At 35.3% G+C, this 19324-nt stretch overlaps 1 protein-coding gene across 2 annotated transcripts in view; it reads left to right on the top strand.

Annotated features, from left to right (window-relative positions):
- ETHR (ecdysis triggering hormone receptor) overlaps positions 1–19324 on the top strand; it is a 68209-nt gene that overhangs the window by 32784 nt on the left and 16101 nt on the right. For both annotated transcript variants that reach the window (XM_069137863.1, XM_046634768.2), the window contains exons 4-5: positions 10842–10950; positions 11744–11815. In XM_069137863.1, the coding sequence (XP_068993964.1) occupies positions 10842–10950; positions 11744–11815 (181 nt within the window). The remainder of the gene's footprint in view (positions 1–10841; positions 10951–11743; positions 11816–19324) is intronic.

Genomic DNA, 19324 nt, shown 5'->3' with positions numbered 1-19324 from the left:
CGTCGTATTTAACAACGTGGATAAATTACACGAGTCGTTTTTTTTTTTAAATCTCTTCAAGGCTGGGTGAATTATCTACACTCGGCAACAACTCTGCAGCTAAGAGGTAAAAGTCGGCGTACCGTAGTTTTACCGATTTATGCGACACCGGTCACGAAACTAGACTTTTCACTGGATGCACCTGGAATACGGAATATCTTGAGAAGACATGGAAAACGGCTGTAACTTACCTGTTAAGACGATGAAACTAGGTAAACGTTGGTGAATACATGTATGGGACGTTCCGTGACATCTCGATCAAGATTCCAAGTCGATGTCTCAGATTGGTTTGACGATTTTTCGTATGAGAAAGTACGTGACGAAAAACGCGATCGTAATATTTTTTCAGAACTTTTCGACCCAGCGTATCTGAAGTGTGATTTCAGAATTTGGAAAAATAAATAAAAAAAAAAAAACTAAAATCTCAAATAATTCAGAAAATTTTTATAAAATGTAACAAACTTTTTAAAACCTATTGGAAGATGGAGATTTATAAAAAATATAAAACCAAAATGATTGATTGAAATGACTTATAATGGAATTCGACTTCTATAAAATCTTGATCGACATCTTACGGAATGCCTCATATATATGTATATGTTTAATGAACTTTCGCGATGTTCAACGTTTTACTTGCATACTGAGATGTGGTTTCATGGAACTAAAAGTGCGGTAAATCATACCTGAATCCTCAACTTTACGATCTCTTCGTACGGGTTCTAAGAAGTAGGCCATTTGGGATATGAAAATACTGCAGCAACCTTCAAAGCAAGTTACAAAATTTCACACAACTTAGGATAACCAATTATCGAACGCCTCGAACTTTCGTAAAGCACCGAATAATTGGACGGAAAATTTTTACACTATCCATTTTCGTATCTATACGTACCATTTTCGTTTACCTTTCCACTCGCTCATCGGTTGATCCATCAAACCTGACACTTTATTGGATTTATAGATTTTCCAGTGAGAAGAATGAGTAAACTAGGCGTACCAAATTTACACTCCCTCGAATAGTAATGATACGGAGAACGAATTATCCGCCGGGCAATAGTTCGTGTCAATTACGATCATGACCTAGCTGACATGCTGTCAACTCGATACGGTCATCCGGCATCACTCATATTAAATATTCTCTCTCCCTCTTCGATGATCGAAATATTCCTTTCCTCTCGTTTCGGGCGATTCAACAACGCGTGAATGAAACGTTTATCGTTTGCGGAAAGAAAGAAAAATATGTTCAACTTATAGCTTATTGAAAAATGGATTAGTGTTTTCTATAAACAAATCTGATACATTGGTTTACATATGTTCAAAGAAATCGTCAGATTCAGTGGGATTATATGATTTTGTACATTGAGATCTGATACTCTGTTTAAACAAAACATGAGCGATAGTTACAACATCAGATGTAATCAGAAGCCTTGAGATTTGATCAGATCTGAAACTTTTTTTTTTTTAACACAAATATCAAGTACGATCAGACACAATTCGATCTGACTTCGTGTCTTTGAAAATCTTATATGTATGTAAGATCCAATTTTCAGTAACCGATACCGAATATTTTTAGACAAGTTAGACTTTCGTGGTGATTTTTCCCTGAGCTATGATGATAAAACCTTATAAGATCATTGGAGGTATTATACCTGGAAAGTTTTAAACTCTAGAGAAATTTAATGAAAGTAAGATGAGCGAAAAGGAAAAAAGCCGGTGGGGCAGATTTCTAGCGTGAAATAACTTTCAGTGAAAAAAAGAAAAGAGAGAAAGAGAGAGAGAAAGAGAGAGAGAGAATAAACCGCCTCCCGCGTATCAAGCATGGCAGCAAGAGGCTGTATAACCTACCTCGAGTAGAAACGAAACTATCCCGTTGCGTATTACCGGAGCTTTTAGTCTCGGTCGGTAATATAGGTCCCTTCAAGCAGAATACCACTTCATGTATAAAAGTTGCGGTGCCCTTTGGGCGTCCTACATGCGGGAATAAAGTCGCCTGCACGGCTCTATCCTGTTTCGCCTAATTCCCTTCAACCCGTACAACCTTCGCAAAAGGAAATACAATAAACAGTCGCCCACGTATTCCTGCTTCTTTCATACGTCCAATGTAGAATGGGCGGAGAAAAGTGCCCGTTGGTGAGGATAAAAACACGGGGAGAAGGTGAAAACTATACACACTTGAAAAGGAAATTAAATTGTTATCCTGCGGGAGTTTTCTTTCTTGGGATAAAAATAATCCCAGAAATCGGTCGTTTGACGAAAAATAAATTAACGTCATTATCTATTAGTATTTCCAAAGTCTGACGATTTTTAGTTCGATCAGAGAACGGATTTTATTAATTTTATTTTGAATCGAATGAAGCTTTGGTTTTTTCGAACCGATAAATCCTATTCTCTGCGAATTACCAAAGTAGCATTTTTTCATCGAAGTTTTTCAATTTTTATGAAAAATATAACGGATGAAATGATTGCTGGAATCGAGAATATCGATGATAAAAATTGAACTATTCCGTCGACTGTGTTAACAAACAGTTTGTCGATGATATCGATGATTCAATATGACTGGAAATAATACGCGTTTGCAGTTGTTAAATTTATTCGAAGCGTAATTTCAATCGCACGATATTCATCGGTATGATCAGATATAATCACGCAGGCTAACCTGCTCAAATACCTAATCGATGCGTTTGGCAAACTTGGCTATTTCGAATTTCAATCGAAATATATCTGTATACTTACCTATATCGATTCGGCAATTGGCGAAAACGCCCACGTACAGCAATCAACGATACCAACCAAAGCGTACAATTTGTATGATCATATGAACCAACTATTATCTCAACCACAACCCGACGCCCTATAATGTAATATGTATACAGCAGAGATAACATCGCAGTATGTTGGATTGCCTGCCACTCAGGGGAACAAATATCGGTAATACAGACCTGCGGAGTCATTATCACTTTAGTCAAGTCAAGGCGTAGAAGCGACTCAACGTAACTCCGTAACAGGATCACTGAACGCTTCGACATTGGTTCTAAACAACGAAACAACTGCTTGGTCAAGTCCACGCAACTTAGAAACACGGACAGTTCCAGATTACTCGGGAGGAGCTTTAAAAACTCTACCTATCGGTAACTCGGTGCGTCTGTTTTACCGATATTTATTCCCCTCAACGGTAGGCAACCCAATATAACGCGGGATTCAAGTAGCTGGGATGAATCTGTTCACGTGTATACGTTTAACGAATGACACGCGAAATTGAATCGCTGATTGCGTGAAATTTCGACATCCTCGAATGATTTGTCGACGTTTGGAATTCGCTTTTCAGGTAGATAAACAATTTCATCACCGCTGTGATCAAACTCTCGTCATTTTATACCGTAGTTTTTGTACGTATATACACGACGATAAATTTCTCGAGTGATTTACACGACTATCCAATTGTGCTTCGACAGTCGTATAATCGGAAGCGAGATTCATTGCCTGGCAGTGCGAGAAAGGATTTTGCCTGATTGTGTTTTCGATTTTACTAGATTGATTGGAAAACTGATCATTTTTTTGCCAACTGACCGCCCTCGAATAATCAATAAGACAGTGAAAAATTGGAAAATCGTATCAACGGTTTCCCTGCGTCGATGAGGGGGGGGGAATTTGATCGGGTATCTTATGTCCGGACCGGCTGTTGAACCCCGCCGATATTCCTAATCATCGCCCCAGCATTACATTTCCGTTCCCACACGATAATCCCATTACCAACATCCTCCGACCGACGACTTAATGCAAGCTACCTACCGTCAGGTGCGCAACAAACTTTGCATATTGCTTCGATGCTAAATAACAACTGCGTCGCAAGGTGGAAGTGAGGAAAATAATTAAGGTTACTGACTTGGCTAATTGTTGCAACACACCGATCCGAATATTAGGTTACAGTATCAACCTCAAATTGATCAATTGAAAAAGTGTTTTCCTTAATTTGTATATAAACAAAATTTCGAATGGCAAAACAAATTTGTTCAATTTCAAATATACGTTCGTACTAATATTTTTTTTTTTATTATCGAATCTTCTGAATACCTTTTAGAAAATATTTCTTCCATCAATCAACAAAACAAACCATTCTTCACTAAACCTTCATGAGCAAGTTCTTTACAACAACAGAGAGAGTAAAAAAAATTATACCAGCAGCTGCAGTGTCAGAAAATTTTTGGTCATGGTGTTTCTCTTTATTTGTAAGTTATGCCAAGAAATGATTTTATCAATTTTTTTATATCGATTATTTCAATCGATTGAATTAGAACATAATGTACCTAATATAAATGTATGCCACTGTTATATTGGCTCGAAGTTTCCAGTTTCGTATAAAAATTTTCGACTATAAAGGATCAGGAGCGAAAAAGTTGCTCCCGGAAGGTCGTGTTTTTATTCTGAGATGATCGCCGGATGGGCGAGAAAATCTGCGGATAAAATTAGCATCGAAATTTGTACGGACCGCGAGAGACGGCTGAACACTTTTATATAATATAGTTATAGAACTTCCTCCGGGTTCTCGGAAATTTCGACGGTTTTCTAGGATTTACAACCTTTCCTACGATGATAATATTGTCGAATAAAAAATGGAGTATTGGGTACATCATCCTTGAAAGACTGAATTAAATTTATTTGACTTTTTCTTCTTTGATTTCTCAAACTTATACATCGATCTTCCAAAATGCTGCCTCAAACGTACGATGTGAAGTCAACAATCACTCTAAACAAGAATATAATGATCGAAGACTTCGGAAAAGTACAATTTATCCGTTAATATTGAAACATTTATCGTGGTAACAACCCATGATTCAGAAAACACAAATTTCTGCTCAAACTCTGAAAACTTTGTCACAAACTTGTCGCAATCGTTTTTTTTTTTTTTTTTTTTTTTTTTTTCAGAAAAAAAAATTTCCCTTCAACTTACAGATAATTTTTTGTCAAAAAGTGAAAAGGACTTGTAAACCCTGTCAATTAATTCTAACGAATAAAAAATTCCGAATGATTGAAATAAAAATTACCAACTACAAAGATTTTCATAAATCAAAAAAAAAAAAGAAATTCAATCCGGGGCAAATCTGCTATAAATACCTGTCAAATATTCTTTGCAATTAATCAGAGTGAGCCAAAAATTTGCAGGTTTAGAGTTTCGAATAAAATTTCACCTCCCGCAATCTTTCTCCGATGATCGTTAGAGGGCGTCGGAAAACCTTTCCGCGGTTTTTCTATATACCTATAAGACAATGACAAATTGCTCAAAGGATGGGTAAACCGGGTGGCGAAGAAAAGGAATTGGTTTCACTCGTATCTTTCATGCAGAGGAAATGGGAATGTGGGAGGAGCGATCCTCACATTTTTGCTCAGTCGATAATGAAATCGAGTCACAAGGTGTTTCGACGTCGAATGTATTTTCGAGCAGAACACTCCGCAGAATTTCGTTGTCAAAAAGCCCGCGAACGCATCCGTTCGAAACAAATCACCGCCCCTAATCTTCCGTTCCGTATTTTTCTTGGAAACTGTGTTATGGAAGAAGGGATCCTTTAACCTCTCACTCGCAATGGCGTAAAAAGTCTTTACCGACCGAGTTTCAGCCTCGCTGTTTTATACGATTACTCCAGGCGTTCTAACCTAATGACTTTTTGCTTCGACGTGTTTTTCTATATAAGAACGCCCACTTCTCGAATTAAAACGTTTGGAGTCGACGGTTTATTTATTTTTTATTTTCTTTCTTTCTTTCCCTTAGGTCGTTTTCTTTTATTTTTTTTTTTTTTTCTTTCGCGTACCCATCACGTCGAATAAACGAAACTTTTCTTTTTTTTCTACGGTGTGATTTCCGATTATGTTGGAAAGAAATCTTGGTCGTCGAAAACGACCTTTTGAAAATAAAAATTTACCGCGAGTTGAAAAACTTTGTTTTCGTCTTATTTTCAAACCGTTTAACTTCTATTTCATTTGCTGTACCAAAGTCGCCTGTATTTGACATTCAGAAAAGAATGCAACAAGAATTTCTCAAAATTCTAACTACTTAATTTTCACAAACGAATGACGGTTTATTGACTTGTGAGTGACAATTTTTTTGCTTTATTAACGAAGGATATTATTTTGTCGTTGTTTAATCTTGACGAATAGAACGTTGCTTCTCGATAAAAGTTCACCACCTTGTAGAAATAGAAAAACAATTTCTAATTCATCGTGACTTCCAGACGTAAAATGGCGAACCTCGAAAATTTGTTAAAACTTTGATAACTCGTGAGAATTTTAAATAAAATTGTGTTAATAAAATGGACTTTTCTTTGTAACTGATAACGTTCTAATTTTGTTAAACGCCCAATTTTAAACAAATATGCAAACGATGCTGTATACAAAACCGAAATGTGTAGCAAATTTTTTATTTACAACCAACAAACTAAGCTGGGCAAAGTTTTCTCTGCTAATTTCAAATTTTTTACCTCATCAGAATCTAAGATAAAAAATAACGGATATTGCACTGTGAGACATTTCATTTGTCACAGTAACTAGAAAAATTGAGTAAAACAGGTATCGTTAAAAAAAACTGTTTGAATATTGTTGGTATTACGAAAAACTAGGTACGCGTAAATATTTTGCGCTATCGTCGATCCTTTTTTGGTCATTGCAACGCAAAATCAGTTTCTGAGGTTTACTCTACTTTTTTTAGTTAAACAAGGCTTTAACGTCAATTTATTCTTGCACGAGCATTAAATTTTCGCAACGGTTGCAAGAAAATCTATCAACAGTGATCGTAATGAGAAAGAATAGCAACGGATGCTAGACTTTCCGGTAACGGCTAGAAAACTAATTTTCATTTTCTACCTAGAACTATGTTTTTCGACCGTGGTAAAAAATGAAAATAGTTAAGGACCGAGCGGTAACCGGAAAAAAAAATTTCTCTCAGTGTAAAAATCGTGACGCGATCATTGCGTGGAAGAATGAGATTCACGTAGATGAAGTAAAATCCCTTCGTGATTTAGTACAATTAATATCGACAGTCCGATAGATGTACAGTATATTTATAGGCGTACAGACAGGCAAGCTTTGAGGGTTGAGAAATCGATCGATGGTCCAGATTCAGGATACGAGGAAATATATGAGAGTATTAAAATATCGGAAGAGGTCACTCGCTATCTAAATGTGGGTTTGTTCCACTTGAGAAAAAAGTTTTACAGACAAATGCTGCAGCCGAACGATTTCTTTGTCGAAAGTTTGAAGTTTCGCGTGTAAATATGTTACATACATGTTAAATACATACATGTCGACTTTTCGCGAAGAAAATGCGAAGCTTGTTATTGACCAGAACGTGACCTTATTCTTTGAAAAATTTGACCCCCCTTTCCATTCTCCCCGAATCGCCCAACTTGAGTTAGAATCCTTGAAAACTGATCGACCGATAGTCGAAAATGTTGACGAGATATTTAAAAGTCGTCGAAAACCATTGTGTAAAAATTTGGTAAAGATTAGAAAATTGTTTACAAAATTAATTTACCAACGAAATGAGTTTTGATTTAAAATTAAAGAAATTGATAAAATAATTAAATAACCGTGAAGTTGTGAATAATTGATTTTTGTCAGGATTGCCTTACACGTTGAAATTACAGAAAAATTATAGTTATCGATATTTTTTCTTCTAAACGAATGAACATGGTCAGATAATATAATAATCGATGAAACCAGATATATTTCTTGGGTTAAAATTAAAAAACTAATCTGTATTTTCTTACCGGAAACTATATTTTTTCAACTATGGCAAAGAATGAACATAGTTAGAGACTGTTTAATAATGTTTAAATTAATTTAACGTATGATTTTCGAAAAAAGTATAATTTCGGCCTGCTGTTTAGGATCGAAAACAACGAATTCGCGTTACAGGAAACATCTCGAGGCTTTCGAAGGTTTGGATTTAACGCAAGCCATTTCACCCTCTGTACATCAGCCGCGTTATCGAAAGCGTCTTGCCATCGAGTAAAGAACCCTTCTCGACGTTTGTTTTTAGCCCCGAAACGGTTAACGGTTAAAGCTATCTTAAGCAATATTCTCGATGCTTTCGAGGCAAATTTTTTACCCTCTTCGAATTTGCTCCCTTGGTATATTTTCTTAAGGCCACTTTATGAGATTTTATAAGGCAGGATGAAGTTGTCATTAGTAGCTAATCGCAGTTGTTAACGAGCAAACATTTTCCCGAGTGCTACAAATGCCGGGAAGTCGAAAGTTGTTGCAGGGATTTTTGAACTTTCGATCTGCGCTGACAGAAATTTTTAGTCCTTGACTGTTTTCATTTTTTACCACAACAGTTTTTTAACGATGCCTGTTTTACTCAATTTTTCTAGTTACTGTAACAAATGAAATTTTTCTCAGTGTGGCTGGAATATTTTAAAATTTTAACAATCAACATTTTAAACACAAAAATCAGCCCGTTGTCTGATTCTTGAAAATGAATAGTGATAAACGACGTATTCTGTAGCCGCTTAATTCGCGTTGTAAACAAATTAGGTTCAATTATTATCCTTGTTGATCTTTCGATTCGTTTGTTGATCAATTGTCATTAGTGAACGTTAACGAACGGTAGTTTGGACTTGGTGTATGTATGTATGCAATAAAAGTATCTATCGCAAGGAACTTCGTTACAACGAATAAAGTCTAATAACTAATTTTTCCTCAAAGTGGAAACTGCGAAAGTTTGATTTTCAAACTTTCCGTAAACTCGGATTATAATTAAATTGTAATTTTATACATCGGAAGGATATTATAAAGTCTCGGTGAATGCTTTTACAGCTTCTTAATTGAAAACAGAAAAACAATTTACGATTTCCTTCCTTTTCTTCGTTATGAAATAAAAACTTCCCGAACAACAAAAATATTTATCACTTCTCTAACATTGTTCTCGGTACAATTTTAAACGCGTCCAAGTTTTACTGACAATTTTTCGTCAAAGGTGAAAAAATCTCTCGGGTGGGTGGAAAAAAAAAAATAAAAAAAAATAAAAAAATTCCCACACCGAGGTGAACGGATTAATTTCCTGTCGGACGATTGGCCGAACTGTGGCTGTAGCAATAAACCGGCAAGTCCCTCGAAGCCCATTATTTTGGGACCACTGCGAAATACGGATTCCGCCAGCTCCGGTGCGCCTCCGTTATGCCTGCAGACCTCTGACCTTACTCCATAAAGACTTGACGCACAGCCTCGGCGTATACGAGTCGAGTCGTCTGCTAATTTACAGTCCGTTATAAGCGAGACTGCAATTATTTCAGAGAAATTACGGGCGCAGCTTGCTTAGAAGGATTTTACACGTGTTTTGGAGGAAAGATTATAATCTTTGTCGTTGGATCAGTCGTTAGATTATTTCTCGTATTCGCAATACGATTTTTCAAAACCAGCGTCAAGGAGAATTGAAAAAGGCTTTGAGTGCCAATTATTTTTTTCATCGGAGTGTATTATTTTTATTTATTTATTTTTCTTCGAACGATCCTTACGGACACTTTACGATTCTCCTTGCAAGATATCGGGAAATTTTCAAATTGCCAAATTTTATGGCGATTATTAAAGAGGAAAGCAAAATCCAATGAAATTATCACTATCAGAAAACAGCGAACGATTCTTCGAAACAAGCGTCAAGCATTCGAAACTCACGATCCAATCAAGTGGATAATTGAAAAAAGATTGAAAGTGCGATTTTTTTTTTTTTTTTTGAAACAGTAAACTTTTTCTTTTTTTTCCTGAATGTATAAATTTTTTTTTTTTTATTTTCTTTGGTCGATTAGTTTTTACAGTCACTTTTCAATTATTCTCTTTAATTGATCAGGGAAGTGTCAGGAAATTCTTGAATTGCCGAATTTTATGGCGGCTTGTAAAAGAAGAAATTAAACTTTCCCTACGGAGAAGCAAATTCTGTAATAATAGATCGAAATTTATGGATAACGATTTCTTTGGAAATTCATCTGTCAGATACTTGAAATAGCGATACGGGTTTGAATTTTAGTCAGAAAAAACAATTATACTTTGGTCAGGGAAAGGTCAGGGAATATTTACGACAATTTTTAGCGATCAATTCACATTCTACTGAAAATAGAACAAAAAAAGAAACATAATTTGAAATCCCCGAATTCTTACGATAAATTATATTTTCGTTCTTTTCTTCTTATCAAACAAAAACTTTTGCATCTTAGAGAAATTCGTTTATACGACTTCAAAAATGGGAGCAAAGAATAATTTGGTAGAAAAATCGTTCGAAGCTTGAGGGTTGAATACATATATTGTGCGTGTATTTTCGATATTGACACTGATTTTTTAGATTTATACGATCCATTCGCGTAATGATAAACATTTTTCATTTTTACCGTGAAATTATTGATATTTATGATAAAATTACGTTGGCGATACGAAGTTTTTAACGCGAATAACATTTCTTCGACGATTAGTTATTGCCGATTGTAAAACATTACAAGATTTATACCGGAGCAAGAAAGTTGAACAGTTTACTTATCGACGTTTCAAAAATAGAGTCTGAATTAATGAATAACGGTATAAGAAAATTCATGTCAAATTTGAAATCCGATAATACGAAGAGTCAAATTTTTCCAGTCACTGTAACAAATGAAATTTTTCCCAATGCATCGAAAAAAGATTCTTTAACAAGAATAAGTATTGTCTATTTTCTGTCTGTTTATAATTTTTATTCGTTCATACGTTTTGTATAATATAAAAATTCGCGGTTCGTATGATTTATTTATTTTTTCAATATGTTTATTTATTTATTTTTTTTCTCTTTCCAGGTAAAGCTGTTCCGTTTGTGGAGTTGACTGTGGCTCACGCCTCGGTCCTCACTATTCTGGCCATCAGTTTTGAGCGTTACTACGCAATATGCGAACCACTGAGAGCTGGGTAAGTAGAAATTTTCAAATGATATTACGCATTGGTATGATAAAAAATAATCGATTTTCGATTAAAATTCAATAAAATTCTATTAGTAAGAATTTAAAAAAAAAATCTATATTTTTCTCTCCTAATTTCTTTTCCTAACTTTGCCGATAATTCGCAGTCGGCCAATAAAATTGAAATTTTATCGAACCACAATATTTTCTCAAAATTGTTAATCTCGTACCGAAAAATTGTAGAATATCCCCTTCAAAGTCGAAAACACAACTCTGCGGCGAAAAATAAAGTGACATCAATCATGTTTCATTCCTTTATTTTATTTACATATTTACATGTTTAAGAATTATTCAACTTGTAACCTAACCTAACCTCACTTGACCTAAACTAATTACGTCGCATTCCTTTATTTTATTTACATATTATAACATATCATTGTACAGGAATGTTTAAAAATTATTCAACTCATAATTGTGGCGAAGAAAGCTAACCTAAAGGAGTTATGTTTTTATTTTTATTTTTTTTTTTATTATTGCTTGATTTTATTTAAATATTATATTACATTATAGAATCGGGACGTTTAAGAATTACTCAACTTCTAAACATGGCGAAGAGGTTGAAATTTAGAATTTAATTTGATCTAAATAAAGTGTACTCGGTTTTTTTTTTTCTTCTTTTTTGCATTTTCTGTTGAATTCAAAGATTCATTTTCGTTCCGTAACGTAACAAAACGTGATATATTTTGTTTTTTCGTATCGTTAAATGTTTGATTATTTTTTTTTTTATTTCTGTCACGTTTCAGGTACGTTTGTACAAAAGCCAGAGCTACTTGTCTGTGTTTTTTGGCTTGGGCAGCGGCAGCTCTTTGTACAAGGTAAGATTATAATTTATACGATTCTATTTGACTCTTTACTTACCTCAAGCTGATTAGCGAATAGAAAAAAAAAAACAAATGTATGGATTTCGAAAAAATCGTTGTCCAATGTTCACGCATTCTGCAAATTAATTGAATCCAAACACACGGATAAAAATTGTCGGTACTTAATTCTGTTTCCAAATTGAAAGAAAATTGTTGCTTTATTTGTTTATTTATTTTTTTTTGGTTTTTTTTTTTTTTTTTTTTTTGCCCACTGTCGCAATATCGTTGAACCGAATATTTGAAAGGAACGCATGGACATTGGAAACGATGTTATCCCTGCAAATCTGCATACTGCGGTTCTTCAGGCATGCATGCAAATTCTTCTCGTTTCAACTATTTATACGCCAAAGCTACCACATCTATATATCTATTCCTACGCTGAAAATGCAGATCCATATATATTGTTAAACTCGTGTTTCTATTTTTTCGTATTTCTCTCGCCCTTAAACATTGCGCACCTACAAATTATTGTCTCCACGCAACGCTGGCGATTACGAAGCGATATAAATTCGTTCAAGAATATGCATGTGATAAAAAAATTAGTCGATTTTTAACGATCGTTTGAAGAAAATTTCTAGCGAACAAAAAAAAAAGAAATAATAATAATAATAATAATAATAACAACAATGATTACAAGTACATAAAAATATTTTCGCGTCGAATCTCGGAGGCGAATATATCAGGTGAACGAATGGAAAATCCAAAACTCTTGGGAAGAAAAAACAATCGATACTAACGAAGGTTCTTCACACGTATGGTGAGAAATCGTATAAACGAATGGGTCTGATTAACAGAAATGAAGTGAGGAAAATTTTCAAGTTTTTCCATTCAATTTCCGAACCGTTTACTCAATTATTATCCCTGAAAGCTGAAGCGAATGTTAGAATGCCCGATAAGGAAGATGAAGATGCGTGTTTACTGTAAACGACGTGATCTCTGGAATATGCAGTAATATTAGACTCAATTTATCATTGAGTAAATTGCAAATTGAGACGCATATAATAGGTCGCGTCATTTGATATTGTAATTACGAAATAATCAAGCCTCGGTTGGGTATTATGTCGGGAAATTGGGGCTGAACGTTACACTTTGTCAAGTTATAGAGGGTTGATAATAATGTAGAGGCATCCACAAGCAGAGGGATGATGATAAGCCGAATGGAAACTACCCACGAAATTGGGGAAAATCGGATAAAATTCGTTATTGCATCTGCGGATAACAGAATTTCATGTACAACGGAGGACTAAATATTTTGAAAACAGTAATATCGAAGATTTTTCGTCCTTCTGCAATTTTTTTTTTTTGTTTTTTGTTTTTTGTTTTAATGGAAAACGGATGAACGAAATTTTTTATTATCTGTTTTCGAAAAGAGTAGTTTTTAGTGCGATGAGAGATTTTTGACCTATTCTTGAAAATTGCAATGCCCGATCGACCATTCATTTTTAAACGAAAAATAAATATCGCTCGATTATTTAAGGAGCAAAAGTTGCTGGAATCAGACATTTGTTAATGTAATTCCAGACCGATGTTACATTCGGCAAACCTCTACAAACAACCAGAGCCAGACAGAGACATTTTACAAAATCTGACTTTCATGCAATTTCAAAACAAAAATTAAACTACAACGATAAAACCGTCATATCAACATATATTCCCATGAGATCTTTTATTTCTCCGAAGACGCCCATTTTTATCAGTCTTGCAACATATTTCCATAGCATTAGAAGCTAATTTAACTTGAAGGAAAAAAACTTGCGCAATTTTGAAAATAATTTTCAAAAATTTTCATATTTCACGCGGTATGAAAGCAGTTCGAATGCTATTTTGATATTAAACAAGCTCTTGCATTTTCTTGTTTTCCTTTCCCTTTCCGATAAGATTGAGCGAAATTTAATGAAAAGAAAATAGATATCAAGTCGAGAAAATGCGACGCGGCAAAGTATCGGATTGGTATACATTTTGCTGTCTGAATTAGAAGCGGGCCAATTCCTTTTGTCCGAGGATTAAAGGAGAGCTGCGTCGACATTATCTCCAAGGTTCCATTACCCCGTCAATCTAGATCGAAACTGATTTTTCTGGGCGCCAAACGACGCCCTGGAGTAATCAGTAAGGAATAAGTGATAAATCGTATTTGCGGATAATCATTATACCGAATATCGGTTACACGTATATATATATATATATATATATATATATTACATTATGAAATATTCGTCGCGGCGTCGAGTTGCAAAAAGGAAAAGCAACAACAATTTGGCCGAATTTTTCACCGAGTTTACTGCAACGGATGTAATTAGGTACACTTTGTTGGAAATTAGTTTTTCTTCCCGGAAAATTAGCATACTTCTCTTACCCTGGATGCGAGAGGATCCGTCCTCTCCCTCATTTTCCCTTGACCCTTGATTACACGCCTTTCCCACCGCAACTCGAAACACCCGGAGTCAGGTATTACTCTTTTTGCCTTAAGCCAGTTTCACGCGAGAAGAACCGGCACGAAATAGGAAACAGAAATTCCGAATAGGCGATCAAAATGCCAAAAAAAATTTCAATTTTCCTACAATAATAATCTCTAATTTTGCAAATTTTTAAAGGATCCAGCTTTTGAATCGTTACAAAGAAAACTGCGAAAAATTTTCTAATAAAACGCAATAATCATGAATGTATTGAATTCAAATACTTTTGCCGATCGTTATTTCATTTGGCCAAAATAATTTCAAGATTCTGAGGGTGTATAAAATTTTACGGTCACGATATCGCCGAATATGAGGAAATTTTACACTTGGGGTGTGACGGTCTTTATAATATTACGCCGCATGCAACGATTCAAGCATCATGTTATTGTTTTCTAGTAAAAGATCCTTTTTTTTTTTTGTTTCTTTTCAACCCATAACCCTCGAGAATGGTTTAATTTCAACCGTAGGTACTTTTATTAGTTTCCCCAAGGGGTTTTACGAGTTTGGCAAAACTTTTCAACTATAACCGCGCAGATATTGCTGCAGGGTATAAGAATTTTGACAATTTGTCACTGTCCGGCACCGGACGACAGCTGCATTTCTCTTCATGCGTAAAAACACCCGGTGTTGCCACCCGTGAGAAAAACAAAAATAAAAATTTTCTTCTTTCAATTCTCTGGGTAATTTACGTTTGACGAATTTTTATTTCTTGGATAAAAAAAAAAACGGTACAGAAATTATTCGGAAAAATTGATCTTATTAACGATTCACATTTAGAGGAGCGATTTATGGAATAAATATCTTTAGTAACCGATCTTCGGAAAAATCTGGTCTTATTTAAATCAAACACCGAGTATATTATAGCACATTCTATATAGCTGGACGAGTTGAAATCAGTTGCCAAGTTCACTGCTCCGTTCTGTAAACTAAACAGTTGTCCCGCTAACTCTTGAGCACGTGATCTGCTGGCAAAACGTAATCTTCGGAAGCTCGCATGGGTTGTGGAAAAAATTATCGTAACGGTTGTAGAATTTTTAGAATTCGTTTATTCCCTTTTGAAAATAACGTGTCAGATTAAAAAAAATTATCGAAATAATTCCGCGTATAATTTATGTGATTTCTCGTATTATATTTTGTCGAATTTACAAGATAAATCATGCAATAAATTACACGCCAAATTCTTTAAAAATTTTAAAGTTTCAAGTTGAATCTTTGGTATTACTGCGTTTCATTCGTCGGAATCGGCTCGTCGTTTTATTTCCGTAGATTAAAAAATGACTTTTTTATACCGTCACTCGAAGTTTAGTATTGAAAAATTTTTAAGTCGAAGTCTGAAAAGAGATTAATTTTTATTCAGAATAATGGTAGAATTTAATTTGATACAGTTCGATGAGAAATGCAAATTAACGTCAAAGGGCAATTCTTGTTCATAAAGGGACGCGGCATTGAAATTCCCAATCTGTTGGACATTTCGAAATGGCGAAACGACGCTAATTTCTCACGGATGCCGAATGCAAAATTATCGCAAAGGGTATAATATTATAGAACCCACGTCAACCAAGCTTCAAATCAAACTTGAGCGTTCACAGTCCGTTCCCTCGTTTCGTCACGAATTTGAACATAACGTCTCGCGGTTCTTGAATCATGCTTCGATATTTTGTACGTATAAAAAACCGATTCTCATCCCCGGATTACAGCGTCGCTGTAATAATTTTTTACCGTCAATGTGTGCGAATTCAACCAATATTATTTACAATAACCGGCAGTTTTAAAAGCTCAACTTTTTCTCTTCGCATCCTTTTTTCTTTTTTTTTTTTTTCTTTGTCCTGTGAGTCTACGAAGTATTGTAAAAAAGAGAATATCAGACAATCATCCGAGCTGAAACATTAACTCGTCTGATATTTAGCAAAAATAATTAAAAATCCAACAATGACGTTTATTCAACGACTCGTGAATTTTTTTTTTTTTTTCTTCTTTGTTCTTCAGTTTAACAAATACCAATGTTCAACTTGACTAGCATTTTGTGCACTCCATTCACCAAAACTGTTTGCGTCTTTTCACGTATAAATCTAACGTAACTAATACATTGGCATCGTGTTATGGATACGTGTAAGCACGCGGCTTTCGGATCGTGCGCTTTAAATTCTGCGACAGTGTTTCCAAGATTTATGGAAACAGTCTCGGTCCCGTTTGCGGCGAAACGTCTCTGCATATATATCTCTAGTATTCCGGCTTATTGAATTACCTGTCCTTATTTGATAAAGCGAAGAAACGAAAAGAAAATGTGTCCGAGGCAAGAGCAGAGTTCGACTGTAAAAAAAAAAAGAAAGAAAAAAAAAGGCTCAACGAACGAAAAAAAAAAAATGGCCCACATTTGCAAAGGGATAAAATATTTACTTCGTTCTTCTTTATCCTTTTACAGAATTTAGCTAATTCGGTTATCGTACGTGATTTATGCGATTTCATTGAAACGAATGAAAAATAAATCGCCGAAGTAAATTGAAATTGAAATTTCATTCAAGTTTTATCAAAAATTCAATCAACTTTTCACTAATCAAACGTAAAATTATACGACTATGGTCGCCTGATGAAAATTAAGAAGTAGCGAACCATTTCGTCACTAGTGGCGATATATTTTTCCCACTGAAATTGAACTGAATTTACGCATAGATTTCACGACGTGGTTAAGAATGTTTTACACCGTTTGTACTTTCACTGTAATTTTGATTGCATTAAAAGCAAATCAAAGTCCCACCGAAAAATCACTGAAATAAAAATGTAAAATATTTCTTACTCCACTGAAATTACACCGAATTTCTATATTCATACTTACGATTGATATCACACTTGAAATTTACTGAGATTAAATGACGTGGAAATATTTTATTTAAAAGAAAAAACATAAACTTATCCGATTTTAATTTTGGCGAAATCGCGGTGGAAAAATTTCACAATTACATCGAATAATTGAGTGAAATTTAAGCGAATACCTGAAATGTCACTTCAAAACCACTTAGTTGCCATTGTAGAAAATATATTCTTTAATTTCTGTCTGAAATTTCCGAAATAATTTCACAAACCAGTAACGGTCTGTAAAGAAATTTTTCACCGAATAATTTCATTTGAAAAACTTTTTACATTCGGGCATGAAAATTGAAAAACTCTATTTGTAAAAAGTGTGCGAACAAAAATAAAATTTTAAACCGTTGACAAGAATGTTGTTTGTTGTTTTTTTCTTTTTTTTCAATTTGTAAGAGGCTTGGCCGTTGATGGGTCAATATCACTGATTTTAGGCTCCAGTAAAAAAAAAAAAAAAAAAAAAAAACCAATAACACGGTGTGACGGAGAATACGTCAGGAGTTACTTTTGCCCACTCGTTGCACGATGTACTATTTTCAAGCACGAATGCGAAATCGCACAATCCGATGGTTTTTGAAAATTGATGCAAGGTCGTGCGGTTTGAGAAAAAAAAAAAAAAAATAAAAACGGAGGCCGCCTCGGAGATTGAAAAAATAAACCGTGACGCGTGCAGCTCGGTGCATTTTTCCTCCCGAGTAAACGAGTCCGGCGATTCGATCGCGTTCCTCGGAGCATTTGCGACGAAGGACGAAGCAAGCAAGCAACCGAGGGGGATAAGATGCCCTGGCGAGTCTAATGCACCCTTGGGACAACAAACTCCCGCTACGACACCGCAGCGTTAGAGTAGGGGAGGAAAAACCAAGTACGAGGGCTGTCCGTGATACTCTCGAGGTTTTCTCGTTCCCCCATTTTTTTTTTTTTTTTTTTTTTTTTCTTTTTTTTTTCCATCCTCCTTATAACTTCGCGATAAGCGGTTCGCATGCAGCGAACTTCATTTCTCAACAGGCGACGTGCTTCGAGTGCACGTGATTAGTTTTAAGATTAAGATGAATTCTGTTTTTTTTTTTTTTTTTGCAAATCTTGTCAATCAATGGAACATTTTTTGTCGAATTCATAATTTATTTTTTTATTCGGTGAAGGGAAATTCTCTCAAGGTGCGCTGAGAGAAATTTTTATCGAAGTTTTTTTCATCGATACCTGTTTTACTCAATTTTTCTAGTTACTGTAACGAATGAAATTTTTCTCACTGCTTTAATGAATTATGATCGTAAGACCACAGACCGTAATTATACGTGTTGTATCGTCGGTTTTATTAATCGAAAACAGAAGCGGCATGCTGATTTACAATCAGAGTCGGTGCCTCTGTGGCATAATTGCATGGTTAAAAGCGGCCACCACAGCTTCAAAGCAGTGAAATCGATTGATTTTCGATGTTACGAGGCACGGGAAACTGTCGATAGACTCGACGTTACAGCACGATTTTACTACGAGTTATACGGAGGCAGCCCGCACAGCTGTGCCTGTAATTTTGAAACGGTGGAATTAGCGGAGTTTGTAAAACCCGAGGTTCGTTGGATTTTTTATGCGATCGAAGGTGGATTTTTTGCTACAAGGAACTCCGTACATTGTACCAAGAATATAGTCACAAAATTATGACGATAACTTGACAAAAATGGATAAATATTCGTTGATTTTATCGCTAGAGTATTTGAGAATTTCTTGAAACTGTCGAAGTGGGTAAGTGAAAAAACGTGTCGGTGTTGAAAAAAAAAAAAATCACAAGCGAGACAAACGACGTCTAAGAAACGTGGAAAAAAATTCACCCAGCATTTTAGAGCCTGAACAACGATTTAAAAAATGGTGAACCGGATCAAAGAGGTCAAGGGTCGGACCCTTGTCGTTCGGCGTGGAACGCCCTATTCTTCGGGACAAATCGTATCTAATCCTGTGCAATGTATACGCGATGCGGTTGTGCAGTTTTCCACAACACATAAGCGACGTGTGGCGAATCCTTGATTCCCGAGGAGGATGAAAAACGTCGGTGGTACAGGTGAGCGGCCTCGAGACGCCGGCCATCCGAATCGTTCTTTTGACCCAGTTTCCGTCGCGCTGAGACCGTTGAAATAAAGAAAAATTGCAACACGGGTTTCCC

This window comes from Neodiprion pinetum, chromosome 7 (genome assembly GCF_021155775.2).
Source record: "Neodiprion pinetum isolate iyNeoPine1 chromosome 7, iyNeoPine1.2, whole genome shotgun sequence".
Lineage (NCBI taxonomy): Eukaryota > Metazoa > Arthropoda > Insecta > Hymenoptera > Diprionidae > Neodiprion > Neodiprion pinetum.
The sequence above is the reverse complement of the archived record's forward strand: the minus strand, read 5'-3'. Positions and strand labels throughout refer to the sequence as shown.